Genomic DNA, 19,629 nt, shown 5'->3' on the forward strand with positions numbered 1-19,629 from the left:
AGCACTTTTTGTAATAAACGGACGGTCCAACGTGTTTCGTTTGGTAGCCAGCCTCAAAAAAGTGGTGAAATCTAAGTTTCTTCTTATGGTACTTGGAATAATGCCTATGGATTGTAATGGAACTCTACTTATTAAATAACGTTTTCCCACCACCCGAAGCCACGCACAATCTACATCTTAGAATCGAATTTGTAGACTTGAATACCATCATCTACATATCGATTTTTTAGCGCATTTTTGCAAAAATTTTTTTTTTGTAAAAAGTAGCTTTTAATCTCACTTTGGCTGGCTGGCTGGTCGGCTGGCTGGCTGGCTGGCTGGCTGGCAGTAAATGCGCGCCCGTAGAAAAACGCTTGTAAAAAGACAAAGAGTGTACATGTAACTATCGGGGCCGTGTAATTAAGAACGTTAGGGATGGGGCTACAAGATTTGGAGTCGACGACATCTGGACGCCATCCCCGAGCGTATTATACTAACCTGGAGATTTTGCAGTTTTTATCTATCTTCTTCTACAGTTTTTCTCCGATTGTTTTCAAATTGGTGTCGTCGGGAAGATCTTGTCAACGCGCACAACTCCTGCGTGGCGGAATTTTGTTTTTTTTCCTAGGGGCGAAATAAACCACCTTTTGCGCGGCGCGCTTCGAGGGGTTGTCGACTTTGGGCCCCCAAAAGTTTCTTACAGCGCGAATCGCGGTCTCTCTTTCTCGTGTCACTAATAGAAGGTCGAGCTATGTGAAGTACCCAAAAGTTGAATACGATTTTATGCCGGGATTTTAGCGAAATCTACCAAAATGTGAATTACGAATGAACGGGACGTCGGAACTGTGTATCGACAAAGGGAATGTGGTAACCCCTGACGAGATCTTACTGATGGTGGAGTCGAAACTTCAAATCCGAATTGTTGCGGGTGATCAGAAGTGGGTGTCGACAAAGGGAATATGGTAACCCCCAAAGGATTTTACTGATGGTGGAGTCAAAACTTCAAACCCGAATTGCGAGTGCACGGTAAGCGAGAAAATGGTACCGACAAAGTGAACGTGGTAGCTTTCGGCAAGATCTTATTGAGGGTGGAGTCAATATTGGCTAATAAAACACTGATCTGCCACACAAAAATGCGCTGAAGTCCCTTCGATCTCACACGAGGACTTTGATCATTTTTTAGTATCATTTAATAATATCGACTTAAATCGATAATTGTTTGTTATTTGCTACATTTTCAACAAACTGCATGCGAAATTAGATGGCTCACTAGTATAGGCGAGGGACAGTTTGTGACCCGACGGACCAATCTTCAAATGAATACCTATAACTTTCGTTTGAAAAGTGATTTTAAAAATTTGTTCGACAATTCTCCCCATTTTCGTTGTCCGGCCCAAAATTGTAGTGGAATTTTTTTTCGAATTTTCAAATTTCAAATTCGCGACCAAATTTCGTCGAAATTAGAACTTTTTTTCGCACTCCTATTTAGCGGTGCACCCTTCCGTGGTAGCAATTTAAAAAAAAATTTGCGAAATCGGAAAAAGCATACCCCAAAACCTATTCAAAGATCAGTCTTTCTAACTCCTATAGTTGCTGAGAAAAAAATAAAAGGAGAAATGCAAATTTCACTACTTTTTTGGGGGTGGCTAGAAAGATTAAACCTACAACTCTCGACTCATTGTAGAATGCTCGGGTTTGAAGCATTAGCTGTCTGTCACAGTTCTTTACATGCAGATTGTATGTATTTCAGCGCCAATAAAATCTCAATCTGTAGCACAAAAACGTTTTACATACTTGTACACACCTACACAGGGTGTAACACAAGTATGCGGAAATTTGGTGGAAGATGAGCACAAACATACATGAGTTGAAACCATTCAGGCTCTAGTTCAACCCCCCTCCCCCTATGGGCTACCTCATGAACTTGGTGAAGGTATGATTCCCCGGTTACGTAAACCTAGAACTTCCACGGCGAAAAAGTCGTAGCCTTGGTGAAGGGGATTCGTTCATCCTCCTTCAGTTCCCTTTTGTTAGTACGTATAGCAAAAAAAATTTGTTTTCACTTTTCCTAATTTTCATTACTTTATTTTGTGCTTATAAATCTTATATACCTACTGCATTTTAATTCTTGATTCGCCAACACTCGCACATCAAGCGTGTGTAGTTTTAGCGATCATTTTGGATCAAGGTAACTCAACTTCATCTAAACCCCAATTTGACCGAAGAAAAAGGTGTGTACCTACATGTAAAAAAATTGGATTGCGTATGATATGATATGAACAATTTGAAATAACGCATGAGGAAATAGATTACATGTGTGCAGTGTAAACGTTGATATTGGTGACCGAATTTTTTCGAAATTTTAACAAAAGGCTTTCTTATAACAGGAAACTTTCTTTCTCATTTGTGGACCACTTTTCGTGATAATTTAACTGAGGATGATTTATTATAATAATAAGAGCAAATTGAAGCACAGTGAACTTTTTATTATGAGACGAATTTCTCTAAAATTTTAACCAAAAACGAATTTGGCTGGGGTAGCCAATTTTTTCGCAAAAAAAGTTCCTATCTGTGGAAATGTGCTTTTCGCAAATCGTTTACGATTACTCATATAACTTGTTTGAAATTAAATTATTTTGAATCGAAAGTTCCATAAATACTTTGGCAACCCTACACCCCATCACCAAAAAACGAAACATTCCCACCAAAATCGGAAGTCTCGGTAACTTCGCATATTGATAAATTTCTTCCACTATAAATTTACATTTATCAAAGTTTAAAAATAAACACAGTAAGAAAGCGCGCATGTGGTAATTTGTTTACAATTATTTTACCTTCGGCGAATGTTTATTAAAACATGAGTGGTACTAACCTTTGACGTCAAAATATGGGTCATACACCTTTATCGTGTTATTCTTGCGATATTGAGTTTACCAGTAAAAGCATGAATCACTAATTAAGCTTGAATAATCTATAGAAAAATTGTTTATTTTAAATAAAATTGAATCGCACCTTTTCATATAATTTTATCAATGCCTCGATTTGTTGTATATTTATACTAATTAAGTATTTATATCCGTATATCCAAACGTTGGCGAGGGCCTCAGAATATGAGTGAGAATCATGAAAAAATAGTGAGAATAGATGTCTATAGTTTACAAGCTTTCAATGGTAGTTTCGGTAGACTTTTGTAAAAAGAGCCTCGTTTCGGCAAATGGACAAATGTGAATTAAGTAGAGATTCAGTTCCTTAGCTTTTATATGTAGGTATAAACGACCAAAGAAAACTAAAAAAATTTAACAACTACTGTCTTTGCCACAAAAGAATATGCATACTACGTCATCATTTCTGGACTCTCATATAGTATTTACCATGCATATTTTTGTGGGCGGCTAATAAAACAAAAATTGAATAGATAGTGCACATTCACTGGTCTAGAAATTTTATAAAGAATCCACCTGCAGAATTGCATCGTAATCGGTCCACTAGTTTTTGAGACATCGTGGTAACGGACGGACGGACGGACAGACACAGCAAAATTGTAAGCTCTGTGAATTAAGTGGGTATTATTTGATCGTTTATATTTCTGATCACTCTTTTGGCTCCAAAGTGTTCGTCTATTGGTACATCAGAAAAAGTGTTAATTGCGCATCGTTTTTTTTATTACAAACGACCTTCCTCAAACCCCTTCTTGTGTCCTGGGTTTGTTTTTTACCTGACTTAGATTAGGCACGGTACATTACGTCAATAATTTCCACATAAAAATAAAGGATGAATTAATGCAAAGTGTAATGCAATAAAATTATAATTGTGTACAGGGGCCCTGTATGTCAAAGTACCCTGTACATAAAGAAATGTGTGCTGTAGGAATATTCGTAAGAGCAGTTGGTGCTAAAGTTGTAAGCCTGCTAACGGCTACCTTCATTTGAATATATCTCCATGGTGATGGTTGTTGACATGTGTCTGAATCTGACTGTCACAAAGGAGTTATGTCTGTTTTACTAAGTTCCAAAAGTGGTTTCATATATTAAATTGCAGTAATAATGTATATTTACTTAAGCAAAAAGGTGAGAAAAGTGCTTTCCTTAAAACAAAAATATACCGAAAATGTTTTTACAGATCGCAATCCCTAATAACATTCGAGTAACTTCAATTGCTTGGAACAAGGAGGATGGTTTCATAGCCGTAGGTGGCGAAGGTGGTCTGCTAAAAGTTTTGAAACTTGATTCCGGTACGTCGGGATGAATTAATTGTAACTGATTGGCATTTGTTTTAAGGTAATGATGCGGAAAGTGGCGGTAAAACTAAAGGCATCTCGTCTTCTTCGAACCTTTCAGTTAATCAGACATTAGACGGTCATTCAGAAACTGTCCAGGTCATAACGTGGAATAACAAATTCCGTAAATTAACAACAAGTGACCGCTCTGGAATGATTATCGTATGGATATTGTATAAGGTGAAGCCAATTATTTTTTCTTTTGCTATTAGTATGACGAGTGACTTATTGCAGGGCACTTGGTACGAAGAAATGATAAATAACCGAAAAAAGTCTGTGGTTGTAGACATGACCTGGAGTGCCGATGGAAATAAAATTTGTATTATATACGAAGATGGGGGAATTATTGTAGGGTCTGTTGATGGGAATCGAATTTGGGGGAAAGAAATAAAAAATGTCACCATGTCAAAGGTGCAGTGGTCACCAGATGCTTCAATATTGCTATTTGGTTTCACTGATGGTAATATTCACATTTACGATTCTTCAGGTGCTTTTACAGTAAGTTGTTTGAGCACCATCTGCTGGCTATTGCCATGGGGTACCTTAACACAGAAAATTGCACATGGCAATTGTACAGGATGACTAGTTTGTACACCTCTGTTATACAAAATAAACATTTTGAATATGTATTATGTACCTACCTATTGGATACTTTTGGTATATTTGAAAAAATCTCAGTTCCCTCAGAAAAGAGAGCCAAGAGTGTTCCAACTCGCTCTTATAGTCAAAATTCATTTTAAAAAAATGTAAAAGCAATAATTAATTAATTTGGAAACAAGACATGGTTTCAAATACGCTTTCAATAATTTAACAATTTTTAAAAAAAGAAATTGTGATTATTATATTACTGCAGACTACCTACTTAATTTGTTAAAATATGATGCAGCCGATAAAAAAAAGCTTGCAAACTCCCTAATAGGATGGCGCTTCAACTAATAATGCTATTACCTTCATAGGGAACGATAGAATTAATACCTGTACATGTATTAAAAATGACTGTCGGTGCTAATATCGTCGGTATGGATTGGTATAATGGACAAAATGGTCATGTGTATGCTGCCAGTTCAACACTAGCAGTTTGTTGTGAAAATGGACACCTACAGTTAATGCGTAATCCTTTTCACCCTTGTAAGTTAAAGGTAATTTTACACATTTATTTATGAACCTAATTTAACAGATCCGATCTATGTCGATACGAAGATGACAATATCGTGTTGTAGTTGGAACCATAATGGCTCCTTATTGGCTATAGTGGGTAGACAACAATTACATGATGACAGTAAAAGCAGCAATGTGGTACAATTTTACAATCCATTTGGCGAGGTAAGCGACTCGCAAAGTGTCACATTTTGTCCTCATCAGCTTTCAGCATTTACGAACTTTAAAACTGCCAGGCCAACATGTATCGTGCTGCACTTGGGAGGAGGGGTCGTTACGCATAGCTTTTGGAATTGACTCTTCAGTGTACTTTGCAAACATTAGACCCGACTATAAATGGTGTTATTTTAAAAACACTATCGCCTATAGCTCAGGGCGTTTGTACAAAAATGGGGTGTGTGTTACATTTTGGGACATTGTGAATTACCAGGTAAGGAAAACCTTGGGAAATACTCAAGCAAACCTTGGTCATTTTAGGTGCATGTTCAGTATGTTCTCGGTTTGTTAGATATGGCAGCTTATGATAATCACTGTGTTCTGCTTACAAAGTTAGCGGGTGATGATCCAATGGGACGTTTTGGTTTGATACTTTGCAGTGCTTCTGGAGCTGTTGTGGATGGTATTAATTTTTATGTCTTTAAATCAATTTTAACACTGGAATGGACTGAAACAAATACTATCTTTCGTACGCAGTTGTATATCCTTCTGCAAGCGGATTTTCAACTGTGATTAATAAATTGTTTTTGCAACTTAACTAGCCACTCCAAAAAATAATGTAACGCAATTTGTCCACCTTGGACCCCAACGCTGTCGTGGTAACAATTTATTTGTATTCGTGTTTGAGATTGCCAATTATGATTTCCGGGATTTCTCTACAGATGCAAACTAGATTTCAGGGTTTGTAGGCCCAAATGGTAGAAACAACGAATTTTCAAACCTGGTCTTTCCATTTGTTGTCGTCTTGTCGCCCTGTCAAAATATTAAGTACATCATGGTAATAGACCTATTAGCAAAGATTCTAATCAATTTTACGGATTACTTTTTGAGTTACATTAACAGTTAAAAATTTACAGCAAAGTACGTCGATTTTGACGTTAAATGGGTGGCTATGAATTCCACACATGTTGCGGCTGCGTCAAAGAGTAACTACATTTTGTGGCCTTATAAGACACCAAAAACAACGAGTGCATTCTGTAAGTGCTCCACGTCTCAGTTATGTGAAGTTATTTATGGTTTTTCTAGGGAAAAATCAGGCGTGCCATTTGTATCACACTGCCTATGATCCAACTGGTGCCACTTTAATAGTTAACGATTGTCCGATACCTACAGGAATGCAGAACTCATTTGATCCTATTTGTGCAATTGCTCTTTCGGAAAGGTATTTACTTATTGCCAAAGAGTCTGGTACTATCAAGCAATACGTTGTTCCTCATGTTGTGATTGTGAAAACATTTAATCTGACTACTCGTGCGCATAGGATGTTCATCAATTGTAATTCAACGTATGTTTGGATAAAGAACGTACTTATACTGAATTGTGCTGTTTTAGGCGGTTGTCTTTGATAGATATGACTGGCTTATTAACCGTGCTAGATATTTCTGAAGCTTCCTTTCACCATAGCGACTCGGAGAATACTCGTTTGGAACGCAAAGATGTTTGGGCGATGTGCTGGGCATCTGACAATCCTCAGCTTCTTGCAATTATGGAAAAGACAAGGATGTATGTGTTTAAAGGAATTTATCCCGAGGAACCTATATCAACATCGGGATATATATGCAGATTTGAAGTATTATGCGGGTTAGTTCCATATTAATGTAGCTGTACTATTGCAGAATTTGGAAATCCAAGCTGTAATGTTAGATGAAATCATTGACATACCTGACAAACCATCAAAGGACCACTTGTTCAAATTAGAAGTTAAAAGTTTGCGAGATACTCGCCAGCTATTAGAAAAAGTGGGCATTAAGGAAGCTTATCAGTTTATTGAAGACAATCCTCATCCTCGGCTGTGGTGAGTATACCACTATTCGTTCTAACTTGCCACTAACAGTTTGTTAGGAACTTACTGGGTGAAGCTGCATTGAAAGATTTGAATTTCAAAGTGGCAGAAGACGCCTTTATTCGATCTCAGGATTACAGTGGAATACAATTCGTAAAAAAACTACGTTTCACCATGAATAGCAATGTTAAGCGAGGTCTAGTGGCCGCCTACTTTAAAAATTTTGAAGAAGCAGAAAGGTTGTTTAACGAAAATGACAGGGTGTATGTATAATTTATAATTCTATCGTCTTTCAAAAGGTATTATTTTAGAGATTTAACGTTACATTTACGTAAAACATTGGGGGATTGGTTTCGCGTCATTCGTATTATAAAGTATGGATACTACTCTACTCCTGGATTACTTAAGAATGCCTACAATAAAGCGGGGGATTATTTTACGCATATTAACAATTGGTTAGAGGGATTTTTTAAAACATTGATACATTTTATTTGTATAGGTCTGCAGCTAAGGAGTACTATGAATTGGCAAAAAATAAGAAAAAAATGATCGAGACTTATTTTCAGTTGGAAGACTTTAAATCCTTAGCAAACATGGCGGAAACTCTAGAAGATTCGGAGCCTATGTTGGCAGATATGGCCAGGGGATTTGCTGTTGAAGGCGATTACCTAACGGCTATCAAAACCTACCTCAAAGTATAATAAAAATAATAAAATATCGGGTTACACACATGTAATTTTTAGATTCAAGATGTGAAATCCGCTCTTAAAGTTAGTGTCGAAAATCACCAATGGGAGCAAACTGTTCAAATTGCCCAAAGATATCGCATGAAGGAGGTGTCACAGATATTCATAAATTATTCGGATACTTTGATTAAGCAAAATAAGATTAATCGAGCAGTAGAGATTAATGTTTACGCCAAATATTGGCTAACTGCGGCAAAATGTGCAATAAAAGTAAGTGTGCCATTTAAACGATCAAAAAAGTTGTTGCCGTCGCCAATGTTAAGGTGTAACCTAGTAGACATGATTTGTTCTTCTCTTTTTATTGGTCTTTTTCTTGCAACCAATGTTATAATATTAATTTCTGTCATAATGATACTTCACTTGATTATCAATTCCGTCCAGTCTTCATTATTTTGACAAAATGAGTCACGTCAATTACCTTACTATCAACTTTAACAAATGAAGTTCAGGAAAATGGTTTCTTCCTTGACAGGATCCGCGCGTACTTAGATGTTGTATTCGGACCCTTTGTACTACCTCCTTGACTAGAGTCCTCCGACCCCTCAACATCACTCCAGCCATCTCACACATGTGCTAAACCTAAGGATGCTGGAAAAGGAAGCGGCTCTAATCATAGCCATGCCCGACCACGAACCCCCAACATGGATCGTCTCAGTTGGACTAGGGCGGGACATTCACAAAGTGTGTGGTGTGACCATAAAACACCAGTTTTGAGGCCAGTCGGGGTAACTCGTTGGCTTTCTCATTACTTTTCGTTTCAGCAGCTCAAGGGCTACTTGCTCTAGTGCATGGTGAATTGGTGACATTCGGAAACCAGTGGCCATGTGCCTGCAGGGTTGCCCTACTGTCAGATTCTGATAGTTTTGTTGTTTATGTTATGCAGAAGTCCTTTTCTTGCACTCTCATGTGGAGATCTAGCTGAGGCAGACTCAGAGGGCGCGCTCTAAGTTTTTCTCCAAGGTGGTGTTTGTAAAGGAGGATATCCATTACCTTGTGGTTGCGATAGCCCTTTTGGATGACTCCCTTGCAGTTAATTGCATGCATAATCGATGCGACAATTTGATTCGAGTGCGATGCATGAACGAATGAATCGACGCATCACGTTGGCGCACCGCACCATATACACTATGCGTTGATTTGTGCACCGTGCCTGAATCACGCATCAAATCGGCGCATCGACGAATTGTGTACCCTGGGTTTTAGGCGGCATCGACCACAATACTCATCATAACCACAACTTATAACACCCCAAACATGATTACAACCAGAGCTGGGCAGTATTCGATTTTGTAAATACTTTTTAGTATTCAAATCCTTTAAAGTATTCAAATACTTTGTAATTAAATATTTTTATGGAAGCAGTATTTGTATTTGTAACTCAAATACTTTCACAAATATTTAGTATTCGAATACTTCGCAAGGTATTTGAATACTTTGAGAAGTATTCGAATACTTCGCATAGTATTTGAATACTTAACCTTCCTTTTTTACCAAAAATCGACTGCACCAAAATTTCTCGGGAAAACACTTTTTCTTATTAATTTTGGTGCGTAGAATCCCAAACAATTCGTACTTTTTCGATCAGACTTCTCAATCAAAAGTTATAGACTAGAAACCAATTTCGAAAGAAAATTCAAAGGGCTGTAACTTTTGAACTAGTAGCCCAATCTTGGAACTGTTTTAAATTATGGATTCTACAGGCCACATTCTATAAGAAAATTTTTTTTCCGGGTCGATCTGAGACAATTTTTTTTTCGGGGCTCAAAAAAGGCAGTGTATAACCTTCCTTTTTTACCAAAAATCGACTGCACCAAAATTTCTCGGGAAAACACTTTTCTTATTAATTTTGGTGCGTAGAATCCAAAACAATTCGTACTTTTTCGATTAGACTTCTCAATCAAAAGTTATAGACTAGAAACCAATTTCGAAAGAAAATTCAAAGAGCTGTAACTTTTGAACTAGTAGCCCAATCTTGGAACTGTTTGAAATTATGGATTCTACAGGCCACATTCTATAAGAAAATTTTTTTCCGGGTCGATCTGAGACAATTTTTTTTTCGTGGCTCAAAAAAAGGCAGTGTATAACCTTCCTTTTTTACCAAAAATCGACTACACCAAAATTTCTCGGGAAAACATTTTTTCTTATTAATTTGGGTGCGTAGAATCCAAATCAATTCGTACTTTTTCGATCAGACTTCTCAATCAAAAGTTATAGACTAGAAACCAATTTCGAAGAAAAATTCAAAGGGCTGTAACTTTTGAACTAGTAGCCCAATCTTGGAACTGTTTGAAATTATGGATTCTACAGGCCACATTCTATAAGAAATTTTTTTGCCGGGTCGATCTGAGACCATTTTTTTTCGAGCCTCAAAAAAGGCAGTGTATAACCTTCCTTTTTTACCAAAAATCGACTGCACCAAAATTTCTCGGGAAAACACTTTTTCTTATTAATTTTGGTGTGTAGAATCCATAACAATTCGTACGTTTTCGATTTGACCTCTCAATAAAAAGTTATGGACAAAAAACAAATTTCGAAAAAAAATTCAAAGGGCTGTAACTTTTGATCTAGTAGCCCAATCTTCAAACTGTTTGAAATTATGGATTCTACGGGCCAAATTCTATAAGAAAATGTGTTTTCCCGGTCGATCTCAGACAATTTTTTTTCCGGCCTCAAAAGAAGGCAGTACTTTTAAGTTATTCAAATATTTGAGAACAATTTAAAAATGTTTAGGGAAAGTTTCCATTGTCACAAAATCAAATATAAAAATCCGATACAACTGAATACCGAACGATCCTGGAGTGAAACTTTTTGACTCGATAGTCTACGTAACTTAAAAACAATAGGGACCTTTCTTATATCCTTAAGACCATGTGTACCAATTTTCAAAGCAATCGCACGTTTCTAAACAAGTTATCATGCACACGGACAAACGGATGGTCAAAAATGGATCTGTTCCAAAATCGCTAGGATTAATTTGAGAAAGGCGTACGTATCATGTGCACGACGTACGATCGCTTTGAAAACTGGTACATGTATTCTTAAGGATATAACTGGTATAAGAAAGGTCCTGGTAGGTACCTCCTATATAATAATACGCTTTTACTCCCCTTAAGTTTGTATATAACAATAGAAATATAAAAAAAGGTTTCCCCATACAAAGTATAACTTGATTTTTTAAGTAGTATTAAGCCTTTTATCTAGTATACTATTTTAAATTTAAGAATTTGAATACTTTTTACTGTATTCGAATACTTTTCAAAGTAAGATAATGAAATACTTTTCAAAGTATTCGAATAATTTTTATAGTATTCGAATACCTTTGATAGTATTAGAATACTTTTTCTATATCTAAGCCGTCACAATTTAAAGAAATATATTTTAGATGGCTCGTAAGGAAGCAGAAATCAATCTCAATCAACCAATTAAAATTAAAAGAATGTATGTTTGTGCTGCTCATCTTGTGGAAAAATACAAGAAGGATCCAAACGAAGGTAAATAGTTTCAGTCCAATTCGTATTATATGAAAAATTTGTTTACAGAGGAACTAGTGGATACCATGGCTGATGTGAATTTAGTTGAAAATTGCTGGGAAGGTGCGGTTGCATTTCATTTATACATTTTGGCGCAACACCAGTTATACACTCGTCAAATCCACGATGCAGTTTGTACATTCAACAGATTACGAAAATATACTGCATATATACCTGCCGAAAAAATATACTCGATGCTTGCCTTGACTGCATATTTTGATGGATTATTAGGCGTTTCTTCTAACGCTTTTACACATTTAAATGCTTTACCAGAAGTAAATTTCAGAACTGCTGTCTTATCTTTATGACGGAGACATATTTTTCAGCTTCCAGAAAAGGAAAAAGCGGCATATAGAGACTTGGCACTAAAAATTTTCTCCGTCCACGTTCCGGATCATACAACTCAACATCGAAAACAAACAATGGACTGTTTCAACTGTCAAACGTCCATTAATGACTGGTAAATATTCACCGCATTTAGCCAACATTATGCGTAAAATCTGTTTTAGGGAAATCAGATGCTCTTACTGCGAAATACAATTTCCGTTTTGTATTGCGTCTGGTCGCTCAATTATATCAGAGGGCCTTAGGAATAAATTTTGTTCTACTTGCAATCACGTTATTATTGAAAAGTATTTAGGCTACAGGAGAATGTGTCCGCTTTGCCACAGTGCTTTATTCAAAAAGTAATTGCACATGCACATTTTCCGTGCCCTCCTCTTTATTCAATCAAAGATAGTACTACACTAGATAGACACGACTTGCACAGTGTACTCCAATCAGGTGGTGGTAACTTTTATCTCATGAAGGAAATAACGCCATAAGATTTATTACAAAATATTTGTGTGGCCCATAATGACGAATAATTTTTTATAGATATGAATGGTCAGGAAAGGGCACTAGCTCGTGTTTTAAAGCACTTAGTGATTAGGACACACTTTTGTGTAGCAATTTAAATCTTATAATGCGAATTTGAAAGGAATAATTTTGTTTGATTGTAAAATCATAGATATATTGAAGAAGAACAGTTGTTCATTTTAACAATTTGCACAAAGTGACTGTCCAAAGTAGATGCATTTATGCTATTTATTCAGACGACATTTGACGTGTATCAAAGGTTTGGAGTAAAATTTTGTACAGTTAAATTTGTCCGCAGAATAAGTTGACTCTATCTGCCGGAACTACATTTTTGATATACTGTTTATTCATTGCATTACATGCGTGATATTAGAACATTTAACAATGGTTGGTATTGCAATATGGCTGTACAAAAACGTATACTGAGACAGTTCTCTCTCTAGTCTCATTTAAATTAACAATATCGTGGACTAGTAAGGAGAAAGCATTTAGGCTGAAATCATACTTTCTGTCTACCTATACATAACTTGGGAAATCTCTGTAGCAAAAATCTGAAACCTCGCCCACTCAAAAATAAATTAATATAATAATGTACAAAAACCTCCTGTAAAGTCTTTCTGGAACTAAATTAACGGTTAACAACTATTCTGTATACATGTCTATCTAGTGTAACATTATCTTGGATACAGTTAAAACTCTCCCACTAGACAAACGATGGTAATCTACAAATTAGCAGCTAAAAACTGATTTCCACAATGGTTATAACTAGGGACAGGACTTCTGTACATTGCATATTTTTTTGTTCATTCTTTTTGGCATATTGACCCTAATATGCCAATTTGCAGGTGCATGGAAATGCATATTTTCGGAAATTTGGGTCATAGTTCCATTGTAGTATTAGGCGTTTACGATAATTGGAGCACTCCATAGCGGTATGTATCGAATGCGTTCGTTAATTAAAGTTTAAAGATCTATCCGAGTTCGGCAATTATACCGAATGTATCCAATACATGTATCAGATCCACAACTTACGGATCAGCTACATTAGTAGATACAACCCGCTACATCCAAAACATAACCTTAAAAAGTGTTTGGTTATTCCGGATTTCACGCAAATATGAACAATGAACCGAGTGCGTTTGGTTACCATACATCCACCGGGTGCATAACAGCTGATTACTGTACTTTACCACTCGTTATATACCGCTCCAATTATCGTAAACGCCTATTAAAATTGTCAAATTTACTTCATTTTGAAATTTTAAAATGAGGAAGTATTTTTCATTCTCTGGGATCTACTTACGAAGCCTGTTTTTTAAGAGCCGTTTGAAAATAAAAAAAACCAAAAGGAAATTTGTACAAATTAATTTTGTTTTCAGAATCTACATACTGCATATTGCTGCGGGTCTCTAATTATAAATCTATCGAGATGTTGTTTTATATTACCTACTTTTTAGGAACATACAAAATTTGTACCATAAGTCGTCTATAAATAATAAATCATTTAACAATGGTTGTGTTATTTATAGCTTGAAAAAAAGGTTTGAAACTGAGTTTTTTTGCTGTTGTAAAACCATTGTAACATACTTGGTGCACTTAGGCACACCAAAGGTCTATTGTGCCTACCCCCCTTTCTTTTGCAACAACATTATTATCATCACAATTAATTAGGTCTCCAACTAAACAAATAGTCCGACTGCCCAAAATAGCCGCATAACAAAAATCACATACTTCAACCGCCATAAAATAATGTTTGTGAATTTCATAAATAAATTACTAATCACAATTAGACTTGAATAACTTCAGCTTCGACTGAACGCGTCCCTGCTTTTATTCCATTCATAAGAGACAAGACTAATACAACCACAGATGAACAAAAACATTTATTCGCACCAATTAATGCGCTACACTATTAGACACAATTATATACCGGTTTTTAGAAGTACCCCAACTAACAAAGGGTTTGTAATAATTTACAGTAAGCTCAGCAAAATCTGTTTACGTAAATAACTGCATAAACCCTCCATAAAATTTACTAGATGTAGCTTAATGAGGTGCAGTGTTAAGACAAGTTGTTAACTGTAGTACCTAAACTGATCACAATTTACATGTTTTTAGTAATATTACAAGAATGTTTGTAAACAATAATTCACATTGTAGAAAATAAATCTTTGCAAAAGTTACATGTTCAAATCTATAAACATTTAATTTAATCTGGAAGATATGTTTTTAATTGTACTTAAGTACAGTATGTTTACCTCTGATACATCAGGCAATTTTTACGAGCATTACTTCCCAATCAGCTACATACATTGTTATTAACGTCATGAATGTGGTACAAAGAAAAAGGCCAATAGACACAAATTAAAAACGGGAAGTACAAGTATAAAGTACAACAGGTTTTTGATTGTATGTGGCAAGTTTCATTTTCAATCGCAAAAATAGAATTTAAAAACTTAACAGAAATGCAACGAAACTACTATAAAATTTCCGTTAAGCACCTTCTCTTTATACACATATATACAAGTTTTCATCACAAAATAAAAAGATTTATATAGTTAAATAAAAGAGGTAGGCATTACCATATGATACATTCATAATCCAGATTGGCAAATATTGACTTCAAGTAAACATTGGAGGATGAAGGGCAAGATGGCAGTGAAAAAAATTGTTATAGAAGACCTCTGTGATATAATTTAAACTCCACAATAACTGTGAAAGCATTCATTTTCCATTGCCATAAGTTGGCCACAGACCAAATCATGCTTAATAGTGAGTCAACATGGGCTAAGATTTAGAGGAATATTCCGTATTTCCTAAATCAAATAACACAATACATATAAAAAGTTCGAATGATTTTCAAAATAGGCGCTCTTTAAATACGTAATTTATGCTTCTTTTCACTAGCTTTCAAGAAAATACTGTCGATACTATCAAACACATCAAAAGCGGCTTTCGATGCATCGACACGATGATGCAAACCACGCAATTGATAGTAATCCACCAGTGGTTGAGTCTGTTTATGGTACGCCTCCAGTCTCTTCTTCAACGCTTCCGGATTATCGTCCGATCTCCTTATTAAAGGCTCGCCAGTAATGTCGTCAGTCATAGATTTTTTTGGCGGAGCAAAGTCCTCATGATACGAACGGCCGCTCGCCGGGTGAATTAGACGCCCAGTAATACGACGTACCAAAAGGTTATCGTTAATACCGAATTCTATCACCGCATCTAGGTTTGTACGCCTTTTTTCAAGTAATTCGTCCAGCTAAAACAAAATTGATGCCTTTACTTGTAGGTTTTGTAGAGCAAAGCAAACAAAATCAATCCACTTTTAGTGAAACAGAAATTACACCACATCCACAAAGCCAACAAAAACTGCATGCACTTGACGGTACACCTATACTCACCCACTTATAACAATCAGATCGACAGAGAGTACATACTAAGTGACAAGGACCACGCAAACCCACCGACATTAAGTACATAGCACAAATAAAGTAGAGATGATCTAAGTGTCTAGTTTTGTTCAAAAGATTTAGTTGATTACTTGCAACAGTACGAGCCTTACCTTTTCTGCTTGGACGACCGTACGTGGAAATCCATCCAAAAGAAAGCCATTTGCACACTCGGGTTTGTCTAAATTACTGTCTATCATATTCACAACCAATTCATCACTGACCAGCTTGCCCTCGTCCATTACCTTCTTCAGTTTACTACCCAACACAGATCCTGACTGGATCTCGGCCCGCAACATGTCACCAGTCGAGAGGTGGCAAACGCAAAATTTTTTTTTCAATAAGGGTGCCTATAAAAAATGTTACATAAAACTTACATAAGCGATAAGTAAGTTACCTGAGTGCCCTTGCCCGAACCTGGAGGGCCCAACAGTACGGCATTGACACCATTAACCTCTTCCTGGTGTGGTGCTTCCTTTGGTAAAGCGGCAGTCGGCATGGTTTCAAATAACGGTGGAATAAACGAGCGTTAATTCAAAAAAGGAAAAATAATTGTGATATAAGTCGACCTTTGCTTCGACACGAGATCGGGCAAGAAGAAATTACGCAGGCCACCCCAAAAAAACTTTGAAAAGGTGTTGCATACTGCGCCATCTGTCTCGACGTCGTCTCGAACTGACTGTCAGTGGCGTACGAAAGTTTTTCGTCATAATTCCTAATGAGCAATGTAATGAGATATCTGTAGAGTGTAGAAGGGAATGCTAAAGACGGAAAGTGTAAGATGTGCACCAGACATTTTCGTCGGTGGCGCCAAAACATCAAATGCGGATGTGTCGAGAACTGAATGATGGAATTAAGATAGTGTACTCACATCGAGAAAGTCAAAAGGTCTGGACGAGACACATGACATGGATGGATATTTCGCAAATGAAGTGTCACCGTTCCTTAAAAAATACGCTACCAGCCGCAATGCATATGTCGCTCCAAAATTGTTTTCCCAAACTGAGCGTATATATAGGGTTCGGTTTACAATACATTTCTGTATCCATCATACTGGAGGATCCATTATGTGCTGTACTTCCAACCCGCCCGTCGGTGTGCACAATAATTTTTCCACGAAAAATTGTATGGTGGCCTGCCATGCGCAGGGTAACCTACAGGAAGCAGCTAGGAAAGGTCCAGCGACTCGCCTGTCTGGGAGTCACTGGAGCTCTAAAAACCACGCCAACCTTGGCCATGGAGGCACTTCTGGGCCTAGAGCCTTTACACTTAGCTGTGGAGGCAGAGGCTCGGAAAGCTTCCATACGGCTAAACGATTGGGATGAATGGAAGGATCGAGGCAGCCTTGGGCACGGGCGGATCTGGGAGGAAACCCTCAGGACCGATCCCCTCCTCGCAAGGAGGGACGTGATCCGGGCTATCTTGCTAAGACCAAAGCGTTATAAAGTCATTCTCCCGGATAGGGAGCAGTGGCTGAACTCGGATTGCCCGTTCCTCAAACCTGAGGGGCTCGTGTGGTTTACAGACGGGTCCCAAACAGAAAGGGGAACGGGCATGGGTATATATGGTGATCGACCGAGAGCCAGCGTCAGCGTCTCCCTTGGTCAGCATAGCACCGTGTTTCAGGCAGAGATGTTAGCCATCATGACCTGTGCACAGGAAAACCTCCGTAGAGGTTACCGTAACAAGCATATATACATATGCAGTGATAGTCAGGCGGCGTTGAGGGCCCTGTCGGTAGACAGGTTCCGATCAGCTACGGCGCTTGATTGCAGGCGAACCCTAGATAGATTAGGCGAGTCTAATAGGGTAAGCTTGATTTGGGTGCCAGCGCACTGCGGAATAGGGGGCAACGAAAGGGCGGACGAGTTGGCTCGCGAAGGCAGTGGTGGAGTCTTCGTCGGGCCCGAGCCTACCCTAGGGATTGCTCCCTCCGTTAGTTAGGGCCAGGATTAAAGATTGGTTGACCAGTCAATTCCAGGCTCAGTGGCAACTAACCGGACTCCGGCAGTCCAAGGCCTTTCTAACAGGGCCCCTTGGCAAATCGGAGTCTTCTGAGCTTCTAAAACTGAATAGAAGCCAGATTAGGAAGATCACCGGTGTCCTTACGGGACACTGGATGGTCAACTATCACCTGCATAACATTGGGCTCGCGGAGGAGTCCACGTGCAGGTTCTGTGGCGAGGCAGATGAAACTACCGAGCATGTGGTCTGTCACTGTGATGCTTTGATCAGGGACAGATATCAACTCCTTGGAGATAGATATCTGGAACCGAGGAGGGTGAAGCAACTTAGGCTAAACAGGGTCCTATCCTTCATTGAGAGGAACGGGCTCTGAACTCAGTTGCGAAGAAAGGGGGTAGGCACAATGGGCCTCTGATGTGCCTAAGTGCTGCCCGGTCGGGCTCCTCTGCGAATAGGAATAGGAATAGGAGCGTATATATAGGGTTCGGTTTACAATACATTTCTGTATCCAGCATACTGAAGGATCCATTATGTGCTGTACTTCCAACCCGCCCGTCGGTGTGCACAATAATTTTTCCACGAAAAATTCGCTTTCAGAAGATTCCGCCACGGAATATATTACACTTGTCCAAGAAACGCTCGTTGTAATAATATTGCCTTCTATTCGCAAAAAATCTTCAATTGCTCGCCCCGACATGTCTGCCCAAGGAATATTCGCTTTTAGGAAATTCATTTATACAAATTCGCTCCGTCTTCTTAGATTCCACTTCGTAGGGGCTCCGTGTTTAAAAAAGTTTAAGAAACGCTGAATACAAAAACAACGAACTAAATATCTTGAAAACTGTACGAGTGTTGAGTATAGGTATGACCAATGAATAAAGGTATGACCTAGGACGGACGGACGAAGAAAGTGGTCATAGTCAGGGGCGGACTGGCCCGGGGGGGCGGGTGGCGATTTCCACCTGGCCTGTAGGTCATATTGGCCCGTTGGAAATTTATAAGTATGTGCTGTATTTAGTTTCTTGCGCTATTAATAAATTACTAACAGATTTCTCTCATTGGGGCTGATGTTAGGTTGTTCATTAAAAAATTCTGTTTTTATTTAAGTGTTTTACAATGAATTTATCATTTTTTCTCGTATTTTGAAAGTGCTGAAACAATTATAGGCGACTCGCCACGTTTGTCTATTTTGTTACTTTTAATTATCAGCTGCAATTAAAAAAAAACTATATTCTAATTGAGGAATACTTTAAAATGTAGCAAAAAATGTTTTTGAGAGCCCCCCCCCCCCATCTTCATTACACTAATACTTTAATGGCCCGTAACCTAAGCAATTCCACCTGGCCCGTAAGTACCCAGTCCGCTCCTGGTCATAGTAGCGCTATTTCTACTCCGTTGTCCGTCCGTCTGCCGGCCAGCCTCGTTCTCTATCCAAAATCCATTTTATTTAACGTTAAGCTTTTATATCTTTTAGGTACACTACATTTCCAATACGGCCAAATAAGGGAAGGTGCAAAATTTTTGCGAAATTGCAAAACGGTCCATTGACAGTGGTGACATTACTTGGGTTAATACGACCCTGGAGAGTTTTGTGAAAAAGTACATTAAAAGCATTTAAAAATCCCAAACCCTGGTTAGTGGTTAGTGCCATCATTGAATAATA

General features: G+C 37.9%; 2 protein-coding genes across 2 annotated transcripts; one reads left to right on the forward strand and one right to left on the reverse strand.

The window, feature by feature from the left end:
- The first annotated feature begins 3,907 nt into the window (after nt 1-3,907).
- On the forward strand, nt 3,908-14,059 carry LOC116168022 (WD repeat-containing protein 35). Its single transcript, XM_031483665.1, has 20 exons — nt 3,908-4,046; nt 4,099-4,210; nt 4,257-4,435; nt 4,490-4,753; nt 5,212-5,383; nt 5,433-5,578; nt 5,625-5,843; nt 5,891-6,032; nt 6,487-6,606; nt 6,656-6,914; nt 6,962-7,199; nt 7,246-7,424; nt 7,472-7,675; nt 7,724-7,867; nt 7,912-8,107; nt 8,156-8,368; nt 11,541-11,649; nt 11,698-11,963; nt 12,015-12,148; nt 12,198-14,059. The coding sequence occupies exons 1-20, from the start codon at nt 4,023-4,025 to the stop codon at nt 12,376-12,378; spliced, it is 3,501 nt and encodes a 1,166-aa protein (XP_031339525.1). The 5' UTR covers nt 3,908-4,022; the 3' UTR covers nt 12,379-14,059.
- A 355-nt stretch (nt 14,060-14,414) lies between these two features.
- On the reverse strand, nt 14,415-16,641 carry LOC116168023 (adenylate kinase). The gene is made up of 3 exons (XM_031483666.1): nt 16,399-16,641; nt 16,115-16,351; nt 14,415-15,811 (listed from the first exon to the last, which is right to left on the reverse strand). The coding sequence occupies exons 1-3, from the start codon at nt 16,498-16,500 to the stop codon at nt 15,422-15,424; spliced, it is 729 nt and encodes a 242-aa protein (XP_031339526.1). The 5' UTR covers nt 16,501-16,641; the 3' UTR covers nt 14,415-15,421.
- Nucleotides 16,642-19,629: the final 2,988 nt, after the last annotated feature.

The sequence above is a fragment of the Photinus pyralis genome, unplaced genomic scaffold (genome assembly GCF_008802855.1).
Source record: "Photinus pyralis isolate 1611_PpyrPB1 unplaced genomic scaffold, Ppyr1.3 Ppyr1.4_LG4, whole genome shotgun sequence".
Classification (NCBI taxonomy): Eukaryota; Metazoa; Arthropoda; class Insecta; order Coleoptera; family Lampyridae; genus Photinus; species Photinus pyralis.